The sequence below is a fragment of the Leopardus geoffroyi genome, chromosome A2, assembly GCF_018350155.1.
Source record: "Leopardus geoffroyi isolate Oge1 chromosome A2, O.geoffroyi_Oge1_pat1.0, whole genome shotgun sequence".
NCBI lineage: Eukaryota > Metazoa > Chordata > Mammalia > Carnivora > Felidae > Leopardus > Leopardus geoffroyi.
The window spans coordinates 78,828,960-78,846,689 of NC_059331.1; the positions used below are offsets into that span (position 1 = coordinate 78,828,960).

General features: G+C 35.3%; 1 protein-coding gene across 1 annotated transcript in view; it reads left to right on the plus strand.

Annotated features, from left to right (window-relative positions):
• Nucleotides 1-17,730, plus strand: part of NAMPT (nicotinamide phosphoribosyltransferase) — a 39,078-nt gene that overhangs the window by 12,461 nt on the left and 8,887 nt on the right. Inside the window, exons 2-8 of the mRNA XM_045494470.1 lie at nucleotides 3,017-3,173; nucleotides 4,522-4,625; nucleotides 6,563-6,691; nucleotides 10,606-10,764; nucleotides 11,445-11,581; nucleotides 16,451-16,676; nucleotides 17,473-17,592. Coding sequence (XP_045350426.1) covers nucleotides 3,017-3,173; nucleotides 4,522-4,625; nucleotides 6,563-6,691; nucleotides 10,606-10,764; nucleotides 11,445-11,581; nucleotides 16,451-16,676; nucleotides 17,473-17,592 — 1,032 coding nt within the window. The remainder of the gene's footprint in view (nucleotides 1-3,016; nucleotides 3,174-4,521; nucleotides 4,626-6,562; nucleotides 6,692-10,605; nucleotides 10,765-11,444; nucleotides 11,582-16,450; nucleotides 16,677-17,472; nucleotides 17,593-17,730) is intronic.

The window sequence follows — 17,730 nt, forward strand, 5'->3', positions numbered from 1 at the left end:
ATCCTTATAAAATATGAATCAGATCATATTCATTCCAGCTTAAAACATCCAGTGGCTTTCTATTGCACTTGATGTAAAATTCAAGCTCCTCGTGGTTGTCTGTAAGCCTTATGTGATCGTGTCTCTGCATCTCTCTGACCTTAACATGTATGTACTTCCTCCCTCTCTGCACCTCTAAGAACCAGCCATGCTGGCCTTCATCATGTCCTGTCCCTTATGTCTTCTATCTCCTTGTTGTGTAGGTCACATGTCACCATCTCGGAGAAGCCTTCCTGGCCCCCTATTTACAGCAGTCTCTCAGGCCCCCTTTGGCCTATCATTTTCTTTTAAGTTTCCAAACCTCCATCTGTATCTGAAATTATGGTGTTTATATATTGGTTTTCTCTGACCTTTCAGCCCTCATTAGCCCTTTGAGAATAGAAACTGTCTCAGTCCATTTTATTTCCCCATCCTCAGAATCTGAAACAGTGCCTGATACATAGTGGACACAGGATATATATTTGTGAATGAACTATTTATAAAATAACAATTAATTAATTTGATTTTCTGCCTGTATCATCTCATTTTCTGAAGGTTCCCAGGTTCAGAGAGACCAGCTTAGCAGAAAGTAAAATGAAGAGGATAGTAAACCTACCAGAACTAGAATCATTGTAAATCATCTTTTGGCTGTAGAATAGTATTTACTAAGAAGCTCGGTTTAAAAATTTCCCCAATTTAAACAATGGTATAAGCCAATACAAATATATCTAACTATACTATTTTTTTCTATAAATGTATTGGGTGTTCATTGGTAGGTGGTTAATGGTAAATTAGATTTCATGGTTAATTACCTGAGAATTAGCTGCTTTAGCAGTTCAGTTCTGAAACCTAGAGAACTGCAGAACAGTTCTCTAAAGCTGTCCAAAGAAGATGTTTTTTTAACGTTTGTTTATTTTGAGAGAGAGAAAGAGCAAGTGTGCACAAGCAGGGGAGGGACAGAGAGAGGGAAAGAGAATCCCAAACAGGCTCCATGCTGTTAGCATGGAGTCCAGTGCAGGGCTCGATCTCACTAACCCGTGAGATCATGACCTGAGCCAAAATCAAGAATTGGACACTTAAATGACTGAACCATGCAGGTGCCCCTGTGCTAAGGTTTTAAGTACCATAATTAAAAAACATGGCAGAAGAAAGCTTTAAAATTATAAACATGTTCAGTTATTGGCCAGAACTGGGACTCTATTTGTCTGATCGAAAAATTTTAGTATACTTTTAGACCAAAGAGGAGAGTTAAATGCTTTAGGGACATTTCCATTCAGCTTTTAACTGTTTGGTCTACTCAGAAGATTCATTTACCTTCTCATACTTTTAAATTTGATGTAGAAAATAAATTTATAAAGATGTACCTTTGAGTATCTGAACTGTAAAAGGTCAGGCTAACTACTGAGAGTCACAACTATGAATCTGGCTTTTATAAACTTGCATGATGTGATCCAGACCTTCCTTCAATTTTTACTTCATCATAGTTGACTTTTCTTCTACCTCACTGCTTATTCCCACTAAAGGAGTTGAGTTATTTAGATTGTAAACTGGGCATTTTCATTTTTATGTACTTCTTGGGTATGTTTTTAGACAGTGTTCTCTTTTTCTAATCAGTTGAAATAGGGTATCATTCATACGTATATAAATGTTGTTTTTGCATTTTAGTGAATCGGCTTGAAGATTTAACTGCTTTGGGTTTGGCTTTAGCTATTTCACTGAGCTGCTACTTCAGCCTCCAGTGGTATCAGTCTCCAGGTTCTAACCTTGAAAAAAAACCCTGGTGTAGTACCTCTAGGTTTAAAATTGACCACCCGGTTGCCTTCAAGCAGCGTACAGGTGCTGTTTTCATAGAGTGACAAGTTGCTTCTGTTGGAGCAGAAACATTAAACATTTGTGATCTTTTTTTCTTTTGCTCTCTATATAGAGTATATTCATCTTAGAATTTTTGTGCTAAGCTACAAAGGTTAAAGCCAAGTTTCATTGGGATTAAGATTGTGCAACCAAACAAGGAAAGCATTGGTTTCCCTAAACTGAGGATCAGAGCTAACCAGGAACCATGGTTCATGTCACAGTGATCATTCATGAAACTTGTGCTGCAAAGATTATTCCACCATGACCTACCTTACCACCCTGTCCCTTAAGTTTTAGGACATGACCATTCCTAATGCTACAACAGAGCAAACACACATTATTCTCCCAGTTATTTTCTATCGGTAAAATGTTTTAACCACATTAAAATATTAAAAAAAAAATCCAACTATAATGAACTCACTTTTTTCTTAAAACAAAGATTAATTTTCAACAATGACTCTTACCCATATTTATGGAAAAATTTATAATACTTATTTTTACGCTCCTAAGGATTTGATGTTGCATTGGATAGACTTATTTCCCAATTTGGTGGTAATTGGAGAACAAGTAGTACTATGAAACAAGATATATTTTCTCCTGCTATTGCTTTCATCCAGGTTCCATGTGTTATTGTGAAGATCGGAGTCATTCTCCCTACCTGGCTGTACAGATGAAGAAGTCGAGTCATGGGAAGCATTGCCTATTGACTTCTCAAACATACCACATTTAGATAGTAACAGTACCACACTCTTCCAGTACGTTCTTTTATATCCTGGTTATGCCCCTGCCAGGCAGCTACGTCTCTCTTCCCCTGAAGGAAGACCATTCCCTAAGATCAAATGAGATAACTTTCTTCAAACTTTATTTTCAAGTGCCTGTCCAGCTTAGAAGCCTCGTACTTCCTTAAGTTCATTTGATTTGTTTATAAAAGTCAATACTCTCCTGTGGTTTTCAAAGTAAGATAGTGAACATTAAAAGTATCCTAATAAGTATGATACTTATTTTTTATTCTTTACAGCCAGGAAAAGAAGCTGATGAATAGCAAATAAGTTTAGTTTCTTTGGTTTTAAATAATTTCAAGCCCTTTCAGTCATGATTTCTATTCTATTTGAATGTTTTCTAACTCAAGTATTGCTTTCGCCTTTAGGTTACTCACTATAAACAGTACCCACCCAATACCAGCAAAGTTTATTCCTACTTTGAATGCCGTGAAAAGAAGACAGAAAACTCAAAAATAAAGAAGGTGAAATACGAGGAAACAGTATTTTATGGGTTGCAGTACATTCTTAATAAGTACTTAAAAGGTATTATTTTTCCTAGTACATTTCAAACACTGCTTTTATGTAGCTCTTTATAATTTTTCTCCTATATTGTTATATTCTTAATTTAAAGGAACTCATTGAACAGTTTAATTTTGATATTTACTAAATTATTTTGACTATTTTAGGGTTTTTTTTTTGAATTGTAAAAAATGTGTTAATTTGAACACATAAATCTTATAATTTGGTATATGTGATTGGTTCTAAATATGAGAAAGATTTTCTGAAACTAATAAACTTGGGAATAAGTTTAGAAAAGTCAGTAATTTTCTGAGGCTAATCTGGTATGTTAATAGATTTTAAGTCCTTAATTCACAGTAGAGGATTCATTATTGACCTGGGAACTCATTTTGAATCATGGTAGCAATTAGAATATTTTTATCATAGTCATTTTTATCTTAAAGGCCTATTTTTCAGAACTACCTGATGCTGCGGCCTTAGTCTCAAATGTATTTTAAATGGAAAACCCCCAAAATAATTTCTGTGAAGTTTTATTTGAAAGTCCATTTCTAGTTTGTTTTATAATGGTATTTCAAGGATGGTGGGGGGGGAACAGTTCCCAAAAGTTTTATACATTTTGGAAAATTTCATCTCTGACCTTTAAACAAAAATAATCTCAGAATTGAATACAGATTAAGTTGAATTTTACACAGATAAAAACTGAAAATTTTCCATAATCTTGACAAATTTTTAAGACTGATGTCACACTTCAGTTTTACAGCTTAAAAACTTGATACAACATGACATTATTAATTATACCTAAAATATACTGACTACCTATTACAGGCCAGCATTATGCTAAGTGCTTCCTGTGTCTTAACTCAGTCCTCACAATCATCCTGTGAGTGGGTACTCTACTATTACCCTAATTTTACAGATAAAGATAACTAAAAGTGTACTTGAGGAGCAAAAACTTAAACTTAGTAATTGTGAAAATTATTGGATTATCATCCCTGAAGACATCCTTTATGAATAAAGCAAAAAGATTCACCTGGAAAATTATCTGTATCAAATTTCAAGAGTATTTAAATTAATAGAGAAAAAACACGTCTTAGAAGTTAACTTATTCCTGGGATTAAGAAAAAAAATACTCTGTGTAATAGTTGCTTCTGCACACCTGTTTTTCAAACTGGAAATTAACATAGGGTGAGTGATCAGAAGTGCAGATTCCATTTTCTGGCTCTGCTGTTGACTCTGGGTGATCATTTAATCTCTCAGTTCTTGTTTTTTTATCCACAGAATGGTGAAATAGGTAGAGACATGAATCCTACCACAACTCAGCAATTCATAGAATGCCTTTAGAAATGTAAACAGGAAACGTTTGTCCTTTTAGGTAAAGTTGTGACCAAAGAGAAGATCCAGGAAGCCAAAGAGGTGTACAGAGAGCATTTCCAGGATGATGTCTTTAATGAAAAGGGATGGAACTACATTCTTGAGGTAAAAAATGTTTTTAATGTTTTGCTCTACTTTGGTTTTTCTTTCAGTTCAAAATTCTTACAAAGGAATTTGAATAGAAAACTGTTCTATAATTACAACTTTTTTCTGTCTGGCCCAAATTTAAGAGCTATTTTAGACATTCTTGGGAAAAGTTAAGGGTAACATTTAAATTTTTTTTTATGGTGGCAAATAATTAGTATATAGAATCTATAGCAGGTCTCAGTAATTTGTTGTAATATAAACAAATGATAATTTAGATAGTGTTTTTCAGAAAGGTGATTTCCTCTTTTCTTTGAAAATATTAGGAAGGAGCATCATTATTTGGCAATTTTGAAATTTTGGTCTATTTTCTTGGCTGTAGCTTATCTAAGGCAATAGATGCAGTGAGTCTATCATTACCCAGTACTTCTAGGAAATTTCCCTTACTGAATAATTGGAATGGTTTGGTGTAGATCCATAAAGTTGGCTTTCATTTTTTATTGTACTATGATATTAATACCTAGCATGTTTGGATCAGTTACTTAATTTTGAGCATCTAAAGATATGGGAATTGAGTTAGAAGAGTTGAATGGTGGTGATTATTACGAAGATAGGTTGGGAATGGGATCTTTAGGCATGTTGGCGCGTTAAGTGTTAATTCATTTATATCTTAAAAACAAATGTCTTTTCCATTGTAGACTATCATCAACAAAATAATTAGAAATACTTTAACTTTCAGGCGTATGTTGTCATACTGAGTTTTACTATTTTTTACTTAATGGGTCTTTGAAGAAGTCAAGTAAGCACTCTGTGGTATAATTTCCCCATATCTTAAGTAAGGTCAGTAAAATCTGGGGGCTAATTCCTGCACTTACCCTATTTGGTTTGTTGGGAAGAGAACAGGAATAGATAAGTGTTAGGCTATATATAATTCCCAGTAGCCAGGGTGATAAATCTTTTGATTTTTTTATGTTCAGAGAATCGTAGGGATCTAACTTAGAGATGGTCTTATCTAACCCTGTTGGAAGAATAGTCTGAGACGAGAAATGTTGAATGACTTGCCCACAGTCTGAGTCTAGATTGTTGAGTCCGAGCTGGGATTTCTAAGCAGTATTCTTTCTGCTGTATCATGAGACTTCCAGTGCTTCTCATTAAACAAACTTTTCTTTTATCTATTTACCTGTCCCAAATCACATAAAAACTACTAGGATTTCTGAAATAATTTGCCTTCCTAGCCAAAATGTAGCCACAGCCCTTACCTTTAAAAGAAGGGAGGCGTAATTAAATATCTGATCACATAGTCTGTAGCAAATATGTTGCAGCCTAGTTTTGGAGAGAATTGTTGTACTTGGATATTCATTGCCAAAGCTCTGGAAAGTATACTTAATGATTGGTCTATCCACTCTACGAAAACAGTTTCAGGTCTACTACTAGAATAAAGGGAAAACCTGCTTAAGGTTCTTGTACTGTCAGGGACCTCTCTTTTTTTTCCTTTTTTTGTTTGACATTATTTTGTTCATGTTGCTCTTTAATAGTAGTCCCTTATTTTATCTTTTAGTATTTAGCTTTTGTTTTACGAAAATGGCGACTTACAAGAAGGAGTGTTCTTGGAAAATTTTTGGGATATGTTGGAATAAACTCTTCTTTTTTTTTGAAATCTTGAGAAAAAACAACTTTTTTGTTTTGACCAGTTTGAGATTATCTCTATCATCTGGTAGAAATGTTCTTAGCAGAAGTACTTGGACTACATAAAATGTAAAAATTAATGTCGCTGTCTAAACTGTTAATCATCTTAGCTAATTTTAAGAGAATGAGGATATTACTAGCAATATAATAACATGTACAATTGCAGTTTCTGTGAGAGTAAGTTTAGCTTCTGTAAAATATGAAGAACCTATTAAAGCAGGTATCTGATTATCATTTGCTGAATGAATAATTTCATTATTGTCTTTCACCAGAAATATGATGGACATCTTCCAATAGAAATAAAAGCTGTTCCTGAGGGCTATGTCATTCCCCGAGGAAATGTTCTCTTCACAGTGGAAAACACAGATCCAGAGTGTTACTGGCTTACAAATTGGATCGAGGTGAATTGTTTTGTTTTGTTTTTAATTTTTATTTAACATTAATTGACAGATACCATATGTTTTCACTCTTATGTGGATCCTGAGAAACTTAACAGAAACCCATGGGGGAGGGGAAGGAAAAAAAAAAAAGAGGTTAGAGTGGGAGAGAGCCAAAGCATAAGAGACTCTTAAAAACTGAGAACAAACTGAGGGTTGATGGGGGGTGGGAGGGAGGGGAGGGTGGGTGATGGGCATTGAGGAGGGCACCTTTTGGGATGAGCACTGGGTGTTGTATGGAAACCAATTTGACAATAAACTTCATATATTGAAAAAAAAAAACATTAATTGAAGATGTAAAAACCATTCAACTGGGATTCTAGTTTTAAAATTGCTGCTGATAAAGCTGTGTAATCTACAATTTACTAAATCTTTCCAGGCCTTAGTTTCCTCATTTTAAAAATGACAGTTGAACTAAATAATCTTTAAGGTTCCTTCCAGCAAAATCTAACATTCTAAGACTTTATCTGTGTGAAATTATTAAGAACTAGTACCGGTAAGGCTCAGTTGGTTTCCGTCTCGTTTGTTGCAATCTGAAATCTATGTTGTCATAGAAAAAACTGAGAAAAACAGCACAGGTATATTGTTAGTAATTTAAGACATTTTGCGGATATTCTGTTCTAATTATACAAAGGGAATTTTGTTCAGATTTTTAACAGCTTTCTTCATTATCTAATCAGTTTAGAGCTGAGGCTTTACCACCTGATATGTCTCATCTAAACACACTCAACACTTGCTGATCATTAAGTCCAAAAAGGAGGATACATAATAGACTCTGAGTTTATATTGCAAGGCTTTTTATTTGTTTTCCTTTCATTTGGACCCAAGCAGTCCTGTCTTGACGTGCTCATAGTTTTGATATTATTTACATAAATAACCTAGTTAGCTTCTCAACAGTTCGGTTTAGATTTTATCTATTAGAGGAAATATTCTAGAAAGTGACTATAGAAATACCACTTTTCTATCTGAGAGGTGTTTTTTACTTAGTGCTTAGAATGGATTCTTTATCTTAATTAGTTTATTAAGCTAATTTGTTGTACTGTAAAATAATACATTTGAGGTTATTTATAAGGACTAGAAAATTTAGGGGAATTAAGAGGTCCAAGAATATGTTTGAAATACAATTTCTAAGTTGACAGAAAATTTAAAACTTCTCTTTATGGGACATTAACTTATAGTAGGCTAATAGGCCCAGAAAAAAAATGTTCAATTAACCAAAATAATGATTTTAAATGGTTTACTGCTGTGTCTTAAAACTTTGAATTAACTGTGAACTCAAAAGAAAACTTATCTCATTACTAGTTTTTGTACAGGTGTTACAGTATTTGTACTGGGAAATCTGTGATTTTAAGAGGATGGTATTATTAAAAACACAAGAGTAAGCGTTTTTAACCACAACGTCTTGTCTACCCGTATATCCTTTTACCTTCAATGCCGGAAGAGCCCAAACAGATAAACCTTAGTTTGAAAATCATCATCACTTTTTTCTGTTTTCTGATTGAGGGTTTAGTCAAGAAGTACTTTTCCCTGTGTTTGATGGAATTCCCATAGAGCAGACATTTATGGAGGACTAGTTCCCAGTTCACCTGCCTCATGTATGTTTTTCTTTATCTTCAGAAGGTGAAAAAAACACCAGCCTTTGAAAACAACCACCACCAAAAACCTGTTGTCATAATCATTATTTTGGTGTATTTCACTAAAACATAAAGTTAAAAAATTTTATATATAGACCCCTTAGAGGAGTAGTTTGTTAGCAAATAAAGAAATACCACTTTTAATATAAAAATTATTAAATGTGGGGTGCCTGCGTGGCTCAGTTGAGTGTTCAGCTCTTGATTTTGGCTCAGACTTTGTGAGATCGAGTCCCACTGATAGTGCGAAGCCCATTTGGGATCCTGTTCTCTCTCCCCCACTCTCTCTGCCCCTCCTCTGTTCTCTATCAAAATAAACAAACTTAAAAAAATTTAAAAATTTTTTAAAGTAAAATCCAGTGTGGGAGTGCTGGCTTTTGAAGGGAAAAAACATACATAGGTACGTGTTTTTATTTGCTTCTGCAACAGAACTTCCATCAAATTTACCTTCTATTCTACTAATATATATGATTTTAAATAACTTCAGTCCTTGCCAGGTATTTTTATCTAAGCCACAGTTGTTTATGGTCTGACACAATCCCTATTTTAGTTTCTGACAGATCCTGTGTTTTATAAAAAAAATTGTGTTTACACTAGATACCAAGTCTCCAGAAGAGACTTTTTCATAGTAACTTTGCATCCTTTGTGGGTTTCTGTTGTGAGGGTTAGAGAAGGTTTATCCTAATCTTATCCATCCCCAGCCCAAGTTTACCACCATGTATATGAAATCTGTTACCAAGTCCAACAAACTTGTTATTTACAAACTTAAAGTTGTTCTTCAGGCAACCCTTGTTTTGAAACATTTTAAATAATAGTCCTAAATAGTGTTCCTTCCAGTAACCTCTCCCAGTGTATGTTCAAAGTTACTAATAATATCCTTTGATTGTTACTTACCATACACTGAATTTTAAAACCCACTAAAATTATTGGATTGCTTTAGCAATATCAATACTGGTGCTCAAAGAAACCTTAATTCTCAAGTCAGATTTCAAAACCTGTTTAAAAGAGCCTAAAGGTTTTGCAAAGGTGTCTCAGACTTACAAAGGGGCTGAGGAATGAACGTTTTGAGCTAAACTTAACCATTTCTTCCAACCAAAAAGCAAAACAAAACCTTTTTGCTATTAAAAAGAATTGTAAAATAGATGGTGATCTCACAGTTTTACAGCACATGCAGAAATGTTTCATGTGACTTTTTTTTTAATTTTTTTTTTTTTTTAAATGTTTATTTCTGAGACAGAGAGACAGCATGAGCGGGTGAGGGACAGAGAGAGAGAGAGACACAGAATCTGAAGCAGGCTCCAGGCTCTGAGCTGTCAGCACAGAGCCCGATGTGGGGCTCGAACTCACAGACCGCGAGATCATGACCTGAGCCAAAGTCGGATGCTCAACCGACTGAGCCACCCAGGCGCCCCTCATGTGACTTTCTTAAAATGACTTGCTAAAAGCCAAGGATGTAAAGCATAACTCAGTTAATAGAATTCTCTAGTGCTAAGCAAAAGTATATCTGAACTAAATAACCTACCAGTAGTCATAATAGATCTAAGAAAAATTAGGTCCAAGACTATAAATAGGAGTAAATGAGTAACTTCTTTAGACCCAATACACCATTCAAGGTGTATTCCCGTGCTGCTGCATAAACTGTTTGGTGCAGGTCCACATCAAGTAAAAAAATTGAAGATAGCCTAACTTACTTAGAAACTTCTACGGTGGGGCACTCAGGTGGCTCAGTTGGTTGGGTGTCCGGATCTTGATTTCGGCTCAGGTCATGATCTCACCATTTGTGGGTGTGAGCCCCGAGTCGGGCTCTGCACTGACAGTACAGAGTCTGCTTGGGATTCTCTGTCTCCCTCTCTCTCTACCCCTCCCTGACTCGTGCTTTCTCTCAAAAATAAAAATAAACTTAAAAAAAAATGTTTTTAAAGAAACTTTTATGGTAATTGCCTCAACATCCAAGTATGAGTGTAATATTATTTGCTTTGTGGCACTTTGGATAGAAACTAGGTAATCTGATGTTCTCTACTGTTAAGGTCCTGCTGTGCTTATCCTTTGCGTTGCTGATCTGAGAACTGAGCTATGCACTCTATCTGGAATGCACGTGGTAGGCATCCTGCAGTACAGTTGAGACGTCTCACTAGTATTTCCAGTAGTATGGAGGTCTAGGACATACCTCCAGAGAAAGCAGAGTGTTTCCTCAGAAAAACTCAGCATTTTATGTTCTAATATTTGTGATTAATTTTATCACTACAGACTATTCTTGTTCAGTCCTGGTATCCAATCACAGTGGCCACAAATTCTAGAGAGCAGAAGAAAATATTGGCCAACTATTTGCTGGAAACATCTGGTAACTTAGATGGTCTGGAGTATAAGTTACATGATTTTGGCTACAGAGGAGTTTCTTCCCAAGAGGTATGGAAGTATGAAGTGCACTTCATTTAATAAAATGTGGTTTGTTGGTTAGATCACCATTATAAATTTGGGGGGAATTATTGATAGTGACCTTGGTTCTGAGCAGGCTACATTTTGAAATTCCAGGGATTCAGTCAATATATATATATTTTATATATATATATATGTATATATATTATATATATAATATATTTATATATATATATTATATATAATATATGCTACATATATATTATGTATATATTATATATATATAAAGTACCTACTATGTGTTAGCTTCTGTTCAGAGTACCTGGAATAAAGCTTTCAGCAAATGTCCCTGTCCTTTCTATATTAGATGGATGATGGATGGACAGACAGACTTAAGTGTTACATATTATAATAAATATAGCAGATGTCAGATAATGCTACAGAGAAGCACAAGGCGCAGGGTAAGGGAAAAGAGGCTGGTGGGGAAAAGGGGGGTGGGTCATTATTGGTAGGTTTCTTTGAGGAGGCAACAGTTGACTTCTTAAATATTTAGGAAAAACTTGATCTTTACCATAAGGAACTATTATGTCTGATAATGGTATCTCTAAGAATATCTGAAGACAGATATTCCTTTGAGAGCTATGCTGCTTTATACCTCAAAGTATGGGTCTTTTTCTTTTTTGGATTTTGGTTTATGGTTTATTTTCCAGACTGCTGGCATAGGAGCGTCTGCTCATTTGGTTAACTTCAAAGGAACAGACACAGTAGCAGGAATTGCTTTTGTTAAAAAATACTATGGAACGAAAGATCCTGTTCCAGGCTATTCTGTTCCAGCAGCAGAACACAGGTAAAATTCTGTCTTCATCTGCCTATTATCTAAACATTTGTTTTCTGAAATGATTTTTTTTCACTCTTGTATTGGTAATTCAGTGATATTTTGCTTAATTTCAGAGCCAGGTACTACAGTAAATCCTCATGAATTTAAGCCATACAAACTTAGCATTTATACTAGGCATAAGGACTAGTATCAGCGAGGTAGAGAACTTTGAACCATCCTCATGAAAACAATTTAAGAGCTTGCTTTCAACTCTCACATTCCCATGTAAGTTTTATTTTAGGGACTTTTTCAACTGCTCTATTGCCATATGCAGATAGGTTTCATGTGTTAAATCTAGAAGCACTCACTGTAAAACTTGGTCACTTTTTCCCTTTTCCTACTTTTCTACATGACCTCGCATAACCTTACCCTGGAAGCTGTCGCTTGGACCCAGTGCCCTCAACTGTAGAAAAGCTAGTAAGGCCTTTTGATGAAAGGAAGAGAGTTCATATCCTTCTTACGCTTCCTTATGTGACATTACTAAACATCTCAAGTTAAACTAGGCGCTGCGGCTGCCCTGCTCTTAGTGATAACTTTGTCGGAAGGCAGTGGAGTTTTTACAGTGTACAAGCCTGATTTCTGGTTCTTAATAGCAAAAAATACTTACAGTAATGAGTTTGGGAAAGTTTAGTAAGTTCTGCTCATACTTGGATCTTGCAGGGTTCTAAAACCAGCAGTGAGTTTTAAAATAAAGCTGAGCTTTTATCCAAGGCAATCTACTGGGTGCTAAAAGGGATAGGAAGATAGAAAAAACTGACCCTATATTCAGTATAAAAATAATACACTACAAACACTCTGCTCTGTTGATTAAGTACTTTTAAGGTATTAAAGTGCTCTACTGTGCAAGGGAAAGAAAGGAAAGATGTTCTCTTCCTGGCAGGACCGAGAAAGTTTTATAGAGACAGTATATGAATTCTTCATTTCTTGAAAGAATGGTTAAATTTAATGGGAGACATGAGCGAGCAATCATTCTGAGTAAATCTTTTTTGCGTGCCTACCACACATCCAACATTGTCTTGAAAGAGCAAGAATGAAAGAGGAGAGTGACTGTGCTTTGGGAATAAGGGCTGAAACAGATTTTGTAGGGAACATGGGTTAGACTCAGAAGACAGGTTAACCTGTAAACGCCCTTAAATTCATCTTGACATTGAATGTTAACTATGTGCACATCATGCGAGGTTATTCTAATTCCTTTTTTAAATGGGAGTGGGCATCGAAGTTTTGAGCGTAAGCAGCTTTGTCATCAGAGAAATATTTTAGGATGGTTGTTTTTATAGGATATATTATGAATTGATAAAAAGAGAAATAAGAAATTAGGCTGAAGAGGAAGCTGTTCTAACAATTTGGAGAGATGCACAAAGGTTCAGAACGAAGTGGCTCAGTGAATGTTAAGAAGTGGCTAAACACAGGCAATGGCTTAGGAGACAAAGTTGATGGAATGTGAGGATTCGGATTGGAGCTGGTGGAGGGTAGATTCCGCTAATATTTATGAGCCTTGCTGTATCAGTAGGGCCCTTGTTAAGGATTCTGACAGTCGAGACTCATCAGAGTCAGAACACAAGGCTGTTGGTTCTACAGTTAACAGTATTTTTATTTTGGACTTAAGTAATATCCATATATTAGACTCTTACTGATGGTTTTGCTTCACAGTAGTAATATCATGAGTATGAATCTGAGAAGAAAGGTATCTTCTTTAGGGTTTTCATGTTAAAACAGGGTGAAATCCATTTTAAAGTCTCACAGTAGTATTTACTACATTTGTAAAATTTACTCTTTAATATATAAAAATATTTCAGATGTTCTTAAATAGAAAAGTCTTTTAAACAATACATGGTATAGTGAAAAGAGCTTGGAACTCAAAGGTGGGAAACCTGAGTGACCTAGTGACCCTACAGCTGACATTCTGGGTGGCCTTGGGCAAGTCACTTCCCTCTCTTCTCTGTTCCTCCATCCAGCCAGACAAAAGGAAGAGCTAAAATTTAATGTCTCCAACATCAGAAGGTCATTAAGGATAAATGAGCTAACATCTAAAATCACTTGGCCACCTGGGTGGCTCAGCAGTTGAATGTCCACCTCTTGATTTAGGCTCAGGTCGTGATCCCACGGTCGTGGGATCAAACCTGGCATCAGGCTGGGTGCTGAAAAATGTGGAGCCTGCTTAAGATTCCCTCTCCTTCTCCCTCCCCCCTCCTCCTTCCCCCTCCTCACACTCTCTCTCTAAAATAAAAAAAATTAAAAACTTCAAAATAAGAGAACTCTAAAGTTTAGAGCATTGCCATTATGGTTATAAATATTTTCTTAAGGAATGTATGAATCTGGACTTAGAAATATGCCACTATCATTGTTTTAACACAACTTTTCTGTTTTCTTCCCAATGTTCTACCAGTTCACACACTCAGATTATTTCTATTCATATAGTGGGTTTTCGTATTCCTGATTTACTTATTCTGAGATTGTGTAAAGCAAAGCCAAGCATATGTTAAAAAAAAAAACAACAACACTGAACCCAAAGATGTGGGGAGAGTTTTGTTGACCAAAAAATTTAAGAGAGACATTAGACTATTTAATATGGAACCCAGTTTAAAATTGTACATCATGTGGTTAAGTGCTTACATTCTGTGGTTGATGTGAGCTTATGTAAAACTGTCTTGTTAAACTATATAAGTAAAACAAAAATAAATCAATAGAAGTTGAGAAAAAAAAAGAAGTATGCTATTGTGTAACCTTTCCCTCAAACTTTGGAAAGGTATCGATTTGATGCTGGAAATTAGAATAATAGCATTAGGAGAATTCATTGAACAAATACTTATGAGCTCCATATACTATCATCGGAAGAACAGGTGTTATGATTGGATTATGTAGAGAGGGTGCTGCAGGAAGTGTCTCGAGGATGATGACGTAATAAAGGTAATCATCTCCCTGCCTAACAAGTAGATCTAGAGTCCAGAAGAAAAACCTGGACTAAGGGACAGATTCTGGAAACCCTTACCATGAGGGGATTTTTTAAAAGCCTTGAATATTTTTCACACAGGGAGTTGTATAGAGGAAAGCACGTGTGCAGGTCAGAGCCTATGTTGTATTGAAGGAGAACATGACCTCTGAGGGGGACTGTAAAGGAACCATAGAAATAGGAAAAAATAAATACATGAAAATGAGAGAGAGGTCACTGAAGTCATGGAAAAGGAAAGTTCAAGTGCCAGAGAAAGGAAGTAAGGTAAAGACTGAAAATGAACTTTGCTAGACAATACAAACAGCAGAGTTAGATGACTGTATCAGTGCATTGCTGGTAAAACAGAACTGTGTAGTCAAGGAGCTCTGCCTGTAGGAGGTCATTATTACATTACAAAGCTCTCTGGCATCGGTATTGAGCTTAATTCTCTCCATCCTTATTAAGAGGACAATAGTAGTTGACATGAAGAAGGGGGTTTTTTTTGCATCTGAATTTTCCCTTCAGCCTGCAGATGTTGGCATGAAGTCGGGAGTTGGCATCATAACTACTAGCAGCCTCTGGAGTTGTTAAGAAGAGTGTTCACTCTAAAATGAGTTTTATGTAAATAGACTATCTCTCTGTTTCAGATTAAGAGTAGTCTCTGGGTAGCTGGCTCTTTATAACCCTGAAGTGTACATGCTCTGTTATCATCAGTGTATCATTGACAGCAAGGGAAAATAGTCTACCCCAGTCCTTTAGGAAAAAAAAATAATAAAATGACAGTTTCAACTATAAATTAGTATGACTCTTCAAACAGTTCTGAGATAAACTTATACCTACATGGGGTTATATAATAAGTGAAATGGGCTCTCTTTCCATTACTTTACTTAGGAAAATGGATGGGGTAGAGAAGACTAGAAAACTAGGGAGAAGGAAAAATTACTGGGCATGAGGAATTGGTAACAGTTTTTCAAATTCATTATTAGATTCTATTTAAGGATTTTTAAAATGATTTATATTAATCAAGAAGTACTTGTTACAAATAATTATTCAGTAAGAACCGTTATTGAGGACATTGTGAAAATCACTATAACGGTTTTTGCCTAATAGAAACTCACATCTTATTTCCCATCATAATTGTGTTTTGCTCAAACTAAGTATTAACATTCTTACATTTCCTGGGCATATATTAACTTTATAGATGAAATAAATGACTGCCTGTTACTGGCCATTTGAAGATATAACAGGTAAAGGGTTGGTTGGCTGTATGTATGTATGGTATAGTATAAATAACTGCCTAAGTAGTTGCCTTTAAGTATAAGAGTTTTAAAGATAAAAAAGACTAGTGTATGTCCCTGCGATTATTGGTATATGGTTTTGAAAGCTCACAGAAGGGAGCAAGTCCTTGCGTTACGTAGCAAAATAATGGGAGTATGTGTTCATTGTTTCTCACATCTTGGCATAATGTACAGAGTGCATTCAGTAGCTGCTTGTTTTAGTCAACTAATTTTATTATATTTTTTAAGTGAACTCTACATCCAGCGTGGGGCTCAAACTCACAACCCTGAGATCAAGAGTTGTAGGCTTCCAACTGTGCCAGCCAAGCACCCCCTAGTTAACTGATTTTAAATGAGTAGGTTCAGGAATACAAAAAAAACAAAAACAAAAAGTTGGTTGAAAATAGGAGTTAAAATAACTATGAGACAGGAATAAGATTCCTTATAGTATTAAACATCAACCAAGGGGTGGTTTGGCCCAAATAGTCGATGATCCTTATTACATGCATTCAGTAAACTAAATCTCACCTTTGCAGTGTTGATGGTATTAGAAGTATATAGTACATCAGATATGATTTAGGAATAGATAATGTGTCTGCCTAAGTAAATCTGTATTTTCATTTTGTTTTCTAGTACCATAACAGCTTGGGGGAAAGACCGTGAAAAAGATGCTTTTGAACATATAGTAACACAGTTTTCATCAGTGCCTGTATCTGTGGTCAGCGATAGCTATGACATTTACAACGCATGTGAAAAAATATGGGGTGAAGATCTAAGACATTTAATACTGTCAAGAAGTACAGAGGCACCACTAATAATCAGACCTGATTCTGGAAATCCTCTGGACACTGTATTAAAGGTAAATTTTAATACATAACTTGATTATTAAAATGCCTGTGGACCCACTGTATCAATACTGTTGTAGTTTCATTTATGCACATGGCATTTCAGAACCATTTCTGGACCATTTCTGGACCAGGCCCCTTATTTTAGAGTTGGAGCTCAGGGAGAGTAATAAATTTGTCCAAGGCCACACATTAATAACAGAAAAAGGATACCCACAGTTCTGGGTTATTTATATACTGTCGAATAGATAATACTGTTGAACAGATATTTTCTGCTTACCTTGAAAATTAATAGTATTAATCCTGTGCTTTGGTTACCAAGTTTGTGTTTTTTCTTTACTACAAGTCATTGCTATACCTTTGAAGTTTTTAGTGCAAAAGAAATATGTGGAAGGTGATGTGGAATAAAAAGAATTCAAAAATACTTTTCAGGTAGTGATTCTTTAGAGATACTGTTGATCCTCAGTAGAGCATTGTTGTTTTGTTTTTTTAGTGTTCAGGACTTGGTTTGCCTTCTTCAAAAATCATTAATAAGAACAAGTTATTTGATGTGTTAGGTGCTTTACTTAAGCTATGTCATATAATCTCTGTGAAAACCCTATGGTAAATATTACTCTCTCTCCAGATGTGGGGTCAGTCTCATGAACCATGAGATCATGACCGGAGCAGAAACCAAGAGTTGGGACTGAGCCACCCAGGCGCCCCAGCAAAGTCCTTTTTTTTTTTTTTTTTTTTTTTTTTAACTTTGAAACCTTTTCACACTTTCTTTGAGTTTGTTATTTTGTGTTGTATGTGTATTTTCCCCTACAGGTTTTGGATATTCTGGGTAAGAAGTTCCCTATTACTGAGAACTCAAAGGGCTACAAGTTGCTACCACCTTATCTTAGAATTATTCAAGGGGATGGAGTAGATATTAATACTCTACAAGAGGTATGTGTTTTATATTAAAGTTCCAATAAGGCAACCCTTATAATTAAGCTCTTTATTGGTTTGATAAATAGCACATTAATGATTTAAACATAGTTGTGATTCTTTTCATAAATGTTAATGATAGCATATGTCTTTTCT